The sequence below is a fragment of the Phaethon aethereus genome, assembly GCF_964289735.1.
Source record: "Phaethon aethereus genome assembly, chromosome: 1".
NCBI classification, from domain to species: domain Eukaryota; kingdom Metazoa; phylum Chordata; class Aves; order Phaethontiformes; family Phaethontidae; genus Phaethon; species Phaethon aethereus.
Window position 1 is genome coordinate 102,973,695 of NC_138575.1, and position 12,398 is coordinate 102,986,092.

General features: G+C 43.3%; 1 protein-coding gene across 1 annotated transcript; it reads left to right on the plus strand.

The window, feature by feature from the left end:
• Nucleotides 1-330: 330 nt before the first annotated feature.
• On the plus strand, nt 331-8,814 carry MPC2 (mitochondrial pyruvate carrier 2). The gene is made up of 5 exons (XM_082014183.1): nt 331-655; nt 4,856-4,896; nt 6,676-6,760; nt 7,825-7,936; nt 8,590-8,814. Exons 1-5 carry the CDS (start codon nt 550-552, stop codon nt 8,636-8,638), a joined length of 393 nt encoding a protein of 130 aa, XP_081870309.1. The 5' UTR covers nt 331-549; the 3' UTR covers nt 8,639-8,814.
• Nucleotides 8,815-12,398: the final 3,584 nt, after the last annotated feature.

The following is a 12,398-nucleotide window of genomic DNA, read 5'->3' on the forward strand; positions in this document are numbered from 1 at the left end:
CGGGGGACCCCCGCCCCGCCCCTCGCCGAATCGGGGAGGGCGCGTCATGGAAATGACGGATGACGACAACGTGTTTCTCTTCGCCGGCCAAACAGACCCTCCAGCGAAGCTGTGAAGCCACAAGGTGGCCATCTTGGGTTTGGGCGCATAGTCATGGCTCAGGGTTACGCGCGCCGGCCATCTTGAAAGGGAGAGTGAAGCGGCGCCAGCAGCCATCTCTGAGCCGGGCGCTCGTCCCCTTCCCGAAGACGCTCGTGATACCTCCTCCAAGCGCGCTGGCGCCAGCTCTCCTTACGAAGCGGGGGCAGGCCGCCTTAACCAATAGCGCTGCGCAAACCGCTCCGCCCCGCCTCTTGCAGAGACCGCCAATCAGCGCGCGGGGAGGGGCGCTACCCCCTGCCGCCGGCAAGGAGGTGACAGTTAGGTGGGGCTTGCTGGGGGCGGTAAAAGGACGGTGGGTCACGGAGAGACGGAGCTGCTGGCACCTGCTCACCCCGCCGACCCGCCGCCGCTGCCGCTCGGCCCCCGCGCCCCGCTCGCCATCCCAACATGGCGGCCGCCGTGGCGGGGCTCCGCGCCTCCTACCATCGCCTGCTCGACCGCATCGAGCTCAAGCTGCCGCCGCGATTCCGGCCCTTTTACAACCACCCGGCAGGTAGCGGCGCGTCCTCCTCCTGCTAACGGCTGCTGGGCCGCGCCGCCTCCGCGCGGAGGGCCGAGGAGGTCACCTTGGCTCCCGATTGGGTCGGCGGGGGAGGAGGCGGTGTGCGGCGGGTCGCTCTGGGGGCTGCTGGTGTTGCCCGGCGCCAGGAGTCGGCGGGGGTGCCAAAGCGCTGGGCGGCGGGGCCCGCCGGGAGGGTCCTGGGCCCGCGGGGGAGGCAGCGGCGGCCGGGGAGGCGGAATTGGGGCAGCAGAGTAGCACCTCTGTAACTGTGATTCTGACACGGGGAATGCTGCCGAAGCGTGGGCTCCGGCTCGCTAAGGGAAAACTTATTTGGAAATTAAAAAAAAAGAAGAAAAAACAAAAGGCAGACACGATACTAATTGTTGTTCCCGTCTCCTGCAGCGCACGAGTGTACTTAAGTGTCACTATCACGCTGCTCCGCGGTGCGAGTCCGGGGAACGGGTGGGCTGCCTGCTCCTCATCCAGAGGACGTAATGATTTCCAAAAGGGGCCTGGAGGCTTCAGCAGTCACTTCGTTGATGTTGGCCGTGCTGAAAAAAGAGGGGGGAGTGCTGCAAGGGTTTCTGATCTTAAAGTCTACTCTCGTTTAAGCCAAGCTGCTGTTTGTTTTCTTTCTGCCGAATCCGGCGCTCCCACTGAAGACAACTGGTGCCCTTTATGAAGCCACTGTCGTAGCCGAAGCACTCCTGCGGGAATGGAAGGGCTCGAGTTTCCCTGAAATGAGCTACCCTTACCTGACCTAAAGCTTACCTTTAACTTGAGCAAACACGGGTTTTTGTGTTACTAGGGAGAAACCTCTTGTAAAATGAGCTGCTTCGGTGCCATTTAGGTGATGTTTGTTATGTAAACGAATTTCGTAGGGTAGTTAAAAAGAGTGCTCGATAAAATCCTAAAATTCTATAGGCTGCTGATCCCACTGTTGTGCTTCAGTGTGATATGCATCCTTGACTCTTCACCTACCTGGAATATGCACTGTGAAAATGGACTTTAGTTTTTAGTCAGTTGCTCCATCCTATAACAATCCTCTCTTGAAAGGAAAGTTGTTGCTTTAAAGAAATTGCAATTAAAGAGTGAAAACTGCACTTATCAAAATCTCTGATTTGTACTGAATTCACTAGGCCTATATATATATATTTAACATGAATGTAACTTTTGTATACGAAGAACCAATATGCCCAGCGCTTCCACTGTAAAGGTGCCAAGCCTCTGACTGCCACATTCATCCTGTGTGAAAGCAATTGCTTTTATTGAATACAAGGCATGGCGAGCACGGGGAACATCTATATTTATTCTTCATCAGAACTGTAGTACTAGTTGAAAAAGGCTTTGGAGGTTCTCTTGCAGTGCTTTTCACTTCATGGAACTGCCTGTGGGCTGCTTTTGTTCACCATCATAATGTTGAAATTAATTTTAAAAAATCCAGTTTTTAGGGACTCTGTGTGTGTGTGTGTGTATATGTACATACATATCTGCCATAATCCAAGTGAGAAAAGCCACAGAGCAAGCAGGTACTGAAACTGAACCTCTGCTGCTTCTGTTTCAACCTTGAATGTCTTGAAGGTGGGTCTGTGAGAAAGTTATGCAATAGATGTCACTCTGACTGCAAAACAAGTAGGTTAAAAATGAAAGGCTCACATTTTATCTCGGATGATATCTAAGTTTCTAGTCTAATTTAGGAAGACAAGTGTCATTATCATGAAATTATAAATCACTTGTAAGAAATGAAGAACAACGCTTCCTTCTTTTCTGGCACAAAGAAAGCTTCCAGTAAAATAGTTGACGCCTGGTCTGAAAAGCTGTTTCTTTGGCTGGCGTTGCACAGAGCGAGGCTGCTGGAGGACAACAAAGAGCCTGGAATACAGCATACCACTTCCCCTGGCTGCCACGGAGAGGGGAACATCGCTCTTGGCAGCCATGGGGAAGCATGGGCTGAGCTTCTACTCTGTCTCCTTTGGCCTTTTTGGTTCACTTTGCCTGATTAAACTAAACTCTCCAGGACAAAGACTTCTTACATGTAATAGAAATCATAAATTCTATAAGCTGGTCACACACATGATATCCAAATTATCCTCTGGTATGTCCCTGCTGTGATGTGCTGCTGTCAAATTCAACCTTGAAAAAGTCTGGGTGTCAGGAACTGGGAAGAGCTCACCCTGGCTGGGTGCTTGCTGGTGTGCCTCCAGGAGAGGTGTTCTGTTTACGGTGTTTGACAGTCTTCCCCCAAAACAAGCTTGGCTTGGTACCTTACTTGTCTTCAGCTGTTTCTTCCTTTTGTAGTCAGCAGCTTTAAATTATCAAGTTATCTATTGCTAATAAAAATTCTTACCAGTCTTCTTGAAAACTTTACTAGTTGTTTAGGGAATATTGATTTAAGAATTTGTACTTGCCCCACATTCTCCAGTACTCCAAATCTGAATTTGTGTTTTAAAAGAAAATAGATTATAGTAATTTAAGCTATTTCTGTGGGACCTCTGTAAGACTGATTTATAAAGAGCAGCCTGGTACTGACATACTAAGTAGCTGCCTAAGAGAACAGCAACTGAAGTTCACATCTTCAAAGGATGAATATAGAGCTGTATTTATTCAACAATATTACACAGTTTTAGTGGCTGTACAACCCCAGGCATCCTAAAAATATTAAATCCTGTGTAGGTAGAAGTGTTATTATCCAACCAAAAGAGTAATGTGCTAGTACTTATTAACTGTGGTTTGAAACTTGATCGCTATCACAAGCAGTGTGGGTCTAAGAGGGCTTTATGCAAAGCTGCCAAGCCAGTTTTTGTTGCTTTCTGTGCTGCAGTTGCCCTGCCCTTTTATAGGGCTTAGTTGGCTTTAAGGTGACAGAGCAACTGGTGTTTGTAGCAATTAGTCTTTTCCCCCAAATTATGAGTTGCTTTACAGGTGCTTGCTGTAGAAACCTGACAGTTAATTTTTCCCAAGTCATAGTTTTAAACCTGAGAGTGCTTAACATGGGGAGTATAAACAGATACTGCAACAGGCTTTTTAAGGATGAATTATTAGTGAAAAATTAGCTTACATAAAAAGGAAGCAACCAAAGTCCTAGTGGTTATCATTTATATTTTAAAACTTCACTCATAATATGTAACATATTACAATGAAAACTTGGCTTCATCTTGCATGTTATCAGAATGCTGAGCAGTGGCCTTAGCAAGACCTAAAACTTAATGTGTTTTGATGAAATTGGAACCAGTGTTCTCACTGTCTCCCAGTGCAGTGGATTGATACTTTGGATAGCGGTCCCTCTTGTAAGACTTTGGGTGGTAGTCCTAGATTCATGATTTCTGGAATAGCTGGCAGTCTGTGCATTGTAGGTGTGGCATTACAGTACTTTGTTTTAACCAACCAGTTGCCATTTTAGCACTGCTGTAAGATACCTATATTTGTAAGAGAGATGCCTTCCCCCCCAGATCCCATTCCATTGACTTTTCTCCTCTTCTCCCATAATCCTCCTTTGCCTATTGGTAAAGGCAAAGGGGTGTGGGGTTGATTGCGTAGGACGCATTGTTTCTTCTAGAAAGACATGCTCATTCAGAGGTGCAGATTAGAGGTGAATGAGGACACTCTCCTTGCGACATTTACTGGCACTTAGGTTTGTGATTGGTACTCTTGCTTTAACCACCTAATGCTTCAGTGCAGCATGTCTTCTGGAGCACAAAGAGGTGGGCTGTGATTTGGGAAGGGCAGGAGGGACTGACTTGTTACAGTACCAGTAATAAAATATTTTGGGGTTTTAGTTTACAAGATACGGTTCACAAAGATTTCAAATACTGACTCTGTTAGTCCAGCTGTAGAGTAGCTTTTAATCTTTATACAGAAACCGTCTTCACTATTCCTAGGCCGTATCCTAACTCTTTTCATTATAAATGCATTTTGCAAGCTCTAGTGTCCTTGTTTGTTTAAAAATGGAAATAGAAAATCCTACTCATCAGTTGCAGAAATGGGTGGACTGATTACACAACTGAAGGTTGATGCACGAGTCGATGAACTATGAGTATTAGGTGTCAGAGCTTGTAAAGTGGTAGAAACTGTGCTAATATACACAATTCGTTATTTCAAAACACCAAAACAAACTCAAAACTTACTGCAGGTATTAAAACAGCCACATCTCACTGAATAATTTAACTTCTTTTTTCTGCCTTCCTCCCTCAGGTCCCAAAACAGTGTTTTTCTGGGCACCTGTTATGAAATGGGTAAGTATAAGACACCAGCTGGTGTCTGGATGTCAGTCAGAGGGCAATCTGCAACAACCCATTGAGCAAGCAATAGTTTCCCAGCAGATATCTGAGCCTACAGAAAGATTTAATACCAAGGCTCTAATTTTTAATATACAGGGAGGAACAAAATTAGCCTTAATAACATATAACACAACATGCAAAGGATACTACGGATAAAAAATGCTTTGTGGAAAATTTGTACTCTTTGCTGAAAGTTTCACGAAAGTTTTCTCTTGTGAAACACTAACTGTTGCTCAAGGTAGGCATAAGCTAGCATGTAGTTCAAAAGTCTTAAAGCAGATATTTCTTCTGAGATTGAGGAATTTGAAGAGTATCTTAAAGAAGGCAATTCCTAAGCCATTGGCAACTGCCATTTTGGCTATCAGTAGCTCTCTGCGTCCCGCTTGGTTACACCCCTTGGCTGTATCTGTGCACAAGTGAAGTATATGGCTCCTCCTAATTCACTGTACTCCTCCTAGTTGTTTTATTGGTACAGATAAATGAGCTCTGAAGTCATCAAGCTGTTTATCTCTTTGTTTGATAACAAGCAAGGATATAACCTGCTCTTCATATTGCCAGCTGGTTTGTAAGTTTGCCATTGTGAACCCCAACTTTTTATAGGCCACAGGCAACGCATTATGCTCTAAGCTGTAGGTTGCTTGCTTTGTCAGTCTTAACTGGAGCTGCAGTAACCATGGTTAACCTTCCCCTTTCTCAGAGGCTCCCTCAGGCAACATGTTCTTGAGCCTGAGCATACAGGCCACTCTTCTGAGCAGGCTGGTGTTGACCGCTGCTGTATCAAAAGAGCTTATACACAGATGGTTTTTCTTTTGTGAACATGCGGTGAGACTTCTCTAAGCTCACAGTGAAGTTCTTCACTGAGAAGTTAAAATGACTTTCCCTGGACATGGCAAAGGTGCATTTACTGCAGTTACCCAGGTGTGCTAAAAGTCTCTACCTCCATGGCACCACTGCAGCAATATTAATCCCATAAGTGAGGCAGCACACAGAAGTCTCTACCCTTGAAAACTGGCTTCTTGATTGGAGCCAAAGGAGTCCTTAGTGGCAGTCAGTGAATTAAAAGTAGGGCTTTTTTCTTTGCGGGGTTTTGGTTTGGTTTCTTTTTTTTTGTGTGTGTGAACTCCTGTAGCAGAACATGAAATTGTATTTCCAGTAGAGGGCAATAACACAACAAAACAAATCAAGCACTGTGTTTGCTAGTAACGTTATCAAGTAGATCAGCCAAGCTATTCCTCACTTCACCTGCAAGTTTTCTACTTTTACTGAAATTATATTAAAGAATTACTTTTACATCAGATGAATCTGTGAAGACTATAGTGTGTCACACCTACATCTTTACCAGCACTATCTTAGCCTGAGCTTTAGGAAGAAGGGCCTTATTTAGATAAGTTTCTACTTGTTGCATGAAAACCAATTTGTTTTTCAGCTGCTTTCTTAAGCAGCTGTGCTTAAATGAACCTTGTTCTTAAACTAATACAGAATTGCCACTGCCTGGGATTTTATTGCAAGCCAGTTGCACCCCCCATAACTGTGTTCTTATTCCTACCCCAAGGGACAAGAAGTGAGTGGTGTCTCCAAGAATCTAATTACCCTGCTCATATAATGCATCCCATCTCCTCCATAATGCATATAGAGTAAGCACTGAGCTATGAAGTAACTTTCCCTTTTAAAGCGTTTGGTCTGTTAGAGGAGGTCTGGGTACTGAACTGGTGCTCACTGAATTTCTCTTTACAGGGTTTGGTATGTGCTGGAATGGCTGATATGACCAGACCAGCAGAAAAGCTCAGCACAGCACAATCTGCAGTACTAATGGCCACAGGTAAAGCCAAGGTTACTCCATGCTTTTACACAGCACCCTAAAACTGTATACGCTTCTTTCCGAATCCTCCATCAGCACTAATTCACTTCTATAGAAAAGGCTTAACTATAATATGCTAGCTCTCACTATTGCTGTCAGATGCTAATTCTAGGACAGACCTATACTCCTTATTAAATATGTAAGAGTTCTGTGATTATCTAACAGTTTTCTATATGTGCCTGTCTTTGGAATTGTCCAGAGCAAGTATTTAGGAGTTAGGATGCAAGTTTCATCCCTTAAGTTACAATGATACCACTCATTCCACCGAGTGACCTCTTTTGCTTCAGGTCAAGTCATTTTGAAATCAGTCCAGGACATAGTGACTTTTTTAGAACACACTTTAAGGGATTAAACAATGGTAGGGTAAATTACGCTAACGTAACTGGAAAGAATTTCCATGTGTTAAAAGAACTTGGAAGCAGAGGTACATGGACTGCTGTGCTGCTGTCTGCTGTGAATTTTCACACTGGCAGAAACAACATTCCGTATGCAAGGTGTTCCACCAGATCTTGTCAGGGGTGGGACTCATGGAAGCTAAAGCTGAAAATCAAAGTTACAGCTGCCACCTTCTTCCTTCTCTGGACTTTATTTTGATATGTGACACAGTGCTGTGCATTTTGCATGATACATAAACCTTTCTTGACTGGCGGATTCTGTAATCTCTAAGCTGGTGCAGCAAGATGGATATACTACAGCAAAATGCCACTTCCTTGCAGCTGTGCTGGAGAAGTAAGGTCTAGACTGCTGTAGAGTACAGAGGATCTTTCTTTGATATTAAGACTATGATTGACCTTATTGTCTACTTATTTTGGAAAAATGCAATACGTACCCGTAGCTGTGCCACTGGCACTTGATGCGCTTTTAACCGAGAAATGTCTAGTTATAAGAAAAGCAGTTGTCTCTCATGAAGCTGTAAAACTTGTTTACTTAAACTGGCCCATGATTCTGTGTCCAGACTTAGAGGAATGTCTGAATATTTTGCTTTGAAGACTTAACATCTTTAAACTTTCCCTTTCATTCAACAGGCCTTATTTGGTCAAGGTACTCTCTAGTTATTATTCCTAAAAACTGGAGTCTGTTTGCTGTGAACTTCTTTGTTGGCTGTGCTGGTGGCTCTCAACTCTTCCGAATATGGAGGTATGTATTAAGAAGGGCTACTTACATACTATAACTAAGCATTCACACCACCTCATCTTAACCAGGAATCTATAAATTCTACCAGCCTCAATGTCAGTGCACCAGGCAGGAGGAACTGAACAATTAATTAAACATTGCAGAACTTTTTTGCTACATTGTTAGTTTTCCAGTTGAGAGGGAGTGCAGCTTTAAACATTTTCAGTATAGTTAGAGCATGTTTTAAGGAATGATCTATGTAAGCTGTAGTTTCTGGGCCTAAGGCATTCTTTAGAAGCTACCGGTCCAACTGACAAATAGCCTAGACTTTATCATCCTCATAAGCTTTGCACTTCTGTCAACTTTCAGTGTTGAATTGTGTCAGTTCCAGTTGGATCAAAGGGTTCTTAAGCAGAGCAGCATTTTTTTTTTTAATTTATTTTTTTCTTATTTCTCGAGGGAAAATTTGGAGTTCTCTGGCTTTTTCAGTACTGGCCAGGAATGAGGCAAACTTAGCAACTAATTTGGAACTTGATACATGAACTAAACTCTCCTATCCTGAGTTTCCACTCTCAAGTCCATTGTAATTTTCAACTTCCTCTGCTGAACAGATTATTAGGAAGACAGTGTTACTGTAACTGGTGTCCTTAGTTTGTGTTCTTTTTTTTTCCCTATAGGTATAATCAGGAGCTTAAAGCAAAACAACAAGAGCAGCTGCAGCAATGAGATGCTTAACCCAACACGTCAAATCCAGTAACGCACAAACCCTTCCCTGTGGGACCTAGCTTCACTAATTTTAATGTTTTTTTCCTCTGAGAAAATGAAAGAGGAAATCTAAATGTCTAGAGAACAAATGTTTTCTAAGTACAAATAACAAAGTATCTCCATACATTTAAATGAAGTGCCACCTTTTAAATTGAAGTAAAATTGTGTGTCTTATATTGTCTCTTTAAAAGAAACTGATTGTGGATTGAGCCTAGAATGAGTTGCTGGGCCCCACCTTATCTGAACAGTGCCGGGAGTGACACGGTGCTGGTGACAGTCTGCCAGAGCCTCAGACTGAAGTCATCTTCTTCCATGTCATGGTAAGACCTGGGTGTGGTTTTGCCATACTTTCAGTAACCAAGAACAGTAGCATTTGCATTTTGTTCCCTGATGGTCTTCCCCAGTAGTGTAAGGACATTCTTTCCGGCGTCAGCTATCGATATCTTCATTTGTTTCCCAGCCACCACCATCTTTAACAAGAGGAGGGCAAACTGTATGTTTGGTGTTTTAGCTTCCATCATCCTTTACAACTAGAGGCAGAAGATGGGTGCATTTAAGTACCTGGTTCTTGGGAGTGTGAAAAATAAACAGCCAAAACTTCTATTACTCACCTTCCACCCCCTCCTTAAGCACATACAGATTTCCTGTGAAGATGTATACTCCGGAAACATGTACCTGTCAGTTCTCCAAAGCTCTGGAGTGGTCTGCTCCCATCAGTGGCACCTTTGTGAATGAACACTGAAACTTTCCCTGAAAGTTAGTATCTGTCCCTACTTACTTTCCTGTAAAGAGGAAAAATGTGCCACTGTGAAATAGCTTCTGGGCAAAGGCTTTACATTGCACTGCAAAAACTCATCTGTTACTGAGAAGTACAAGGCAATTGTGCTCAGAGCATGGCATCAATGAGCTTCCCCGGCAGGTGTCTCAGACCTCTTCCACCACAGCTAGCAGTCAGTACCAGTGCTCAGGAATTTATATATCCAGGAGAAAAAGGTAACTGTGAGACAGAGTAGCTTCTTCAGAATTCACCTTTCAGGAAAGCGAAGGCCTTGGAATACTGGAGTTTTGCGAAGTCCTGTTATTAAGTCTCTCTCCACCCCCAATGCCATTTGAGTTATCACTGCAGCATGGCAAAGGGTGGAAAGGAAAGGAAACTGTTCCATAGTTACAAGAGCTACAGCACCTTGTTGTGGCACTGATGTCTCCTCCTTGCTCACCCTCTGTATAATGTTACATTATCCTGTGCAAAGTATTTGTGCAGGATACCTTAAAGGAAGCATTTTCGATTCTTGCAGGACATGTACCTGATAGTCTGTCAGCTCCCCTTTTTCAGAGGCTGCCCTGCCATGAAGCTATTTCCCTATGTGTATTCTGCTACTTTCACTTGCATGTCTTTGCTCTCCTGGCTGAAGTGGTAGTACAGGATATCAGTTAAAATGGTGAACGCTCCAGCTGTGGTGTTTACTGAGCTGACAGAGACTGCAGTGACCGAAGAATAGTGCCAGAAAGAGAGATGGTGTATTTCAGTGCCCCTCCCTTCCCAGTCCCTAACCAGATAAGACTCATCCAGAAAAGCAGTAATGGGGGGAAAAAAAGTGTATTAAAATATTCACAAGATTACAATAGAAAACATGAAAGTCCATTCAAGAAAAAAATATCCAAGGTAACTGTTTCCAGAGGAGTCTGTAAAAGCAAAAGCACTAACAGTCAGTACAGTGGCTCTTCATGTAATCGGGCCACGCAATGCATATCTAGCTCCCTCACACAGATTATACACCTGTCTTACAGGTGTTTGTTCTCTTGCATACCTCCAAGACAGAGGTTTACAAAAGAAAAGTACCCAGTCTATGTTTCTCGTTGCATTTACCACATAAAAACAGCTGGCACTGCAGGGAGACAGAAGAGATTGCACAGCACACTGATCTCCAACGGCATTGAACTTACATTTTAGAGTGCAAAAATACCTTTAAATGAAAGGGCTTATTAGCTCTAGGGCAGTGAAGTGAAGGGAAAGAGAAGCCTCAAGAAGAGTATAATTGCTGAGCATAGTTAACGTGATTTTGTAGTCTCCCATATAAAAATATTACCTAAATATTAGCACCACAGGGGTGTGGCCACAGCCCAGAAGTCTTACCCACCTTCTCAGCTTTGATGGTTTTAAAGGGAAAATATTTCCATCACCTCCCATACAATAAGAACACTTTGTATTTGAGTCCTAAGGACATACATTAATAATAAAAATTCTAAGACAAAATTTCAATAAAGAGTTAAGGTGTTTTGGTCATAAATCAAACAGCCCACACTTGACCTCAATGAATCTACCCTAAGGCAATGCAGCTTCTAAGCCGCATATACACATTTACTGCAGTTACAAGACAGATGGTTACCTAAACAGTTCTCACAGGTTTAAAAAAGTCGAAAACCTAATTCCAGCTTTTCCAGTCACAAACTGAAATATCGCAAAAGCTTTGAGAGAAAACAAAACCCTACAGGTTTCCGGTTATAAATGACACATCATTCAGTTAGTTACAAGGACATATCTGCCACCCTGGAAAGGCTCTTAATGCCATTTCATGAACATGCTGACCATCTCCCGCTCAGAACAACTGCTGAAGTCAAAAGGGGCAATGGAGACTTGATGTACTGAGCACAGCTGACAATTTACTTAGATTGATACTTTATAATTATTTGTAATTCTCTTCTCAAAATTCATTTCTGGTAATCAAAAATAAGGAAGAATATATCCACTGTTAGTAAAAAGCCAAAACTTCACTTTGCATTTCTGTTAAAAACAGGGAAGATGAATGATGCCATTCATATCCCTAGCTCTAGGGGGTGCCTGCTGGCTTCGCTGCCTAAGCCCAGGCTGGCGGTCCAAAACCACACTCCTACAATGGGTAGAAAGTCACTTTTATCCATAAAAGACCTTTTTTCCCCTCCTCAGCAGAGAGAGGGATTTCATATTGGTCCCAGTTTTGTTTGCATGATGCATAAAAGAGAATTCATTGCAAGTCTTCTGCATCACACAGACCTTCCCCAGCTCCACTATCCAAGAACAATGACCCACGTAACTGTTTTAGTCATTTGCTACCACCTCAAGAGAGGTTGCCTACCCCTCAGCTGTGCTGCAGCAAGCCTGCCACACAGCACTTCTTTTTAAAATAGATGGTCCTAAAAAGACCTAGCAGCAGTACTACAACAGGACAAGAACAACACACTTAGTGTTCCTGAAAGTCCAAGCTGTTCCTTTCCACCTGCAAAGAACAGCATCAGAGAATTAAGAAAACAGCAGTGGAACAGACAGTTAAACTTCTGGTCACCATAACATCAGGATATGATGACCTTGTCTGACTTTAATCTCTGCTTGCAGTAGCAAGCAACGCATCACGGCAGTAGAAGTCCTCTGTCCCCTGAGACTTTACTAAAGAAGCCAACTTAGCATCAGTCCCTTTCATCAGCACAGATTATCGTAAGATTAAACAAGCTAAGACAACCTGAGGGACAGAAAGTTCACAAGTGTTATCTGACATTGCCTCAAGTTCTTTTGACTTCAGCCTGAATACGTCATTTAACAAGTACATTGTTCATGTTTTCATGACCAAAAAAAAAAGGTAATTCAACAGCCTTCGCACTGGAGGGGGATTCAGACTGATTTCTGCCATTCCTGGGGGAAGGGACTTTTGTTTCTTCCTAAAACAATGTTCAGCATTTTTTAAAAATA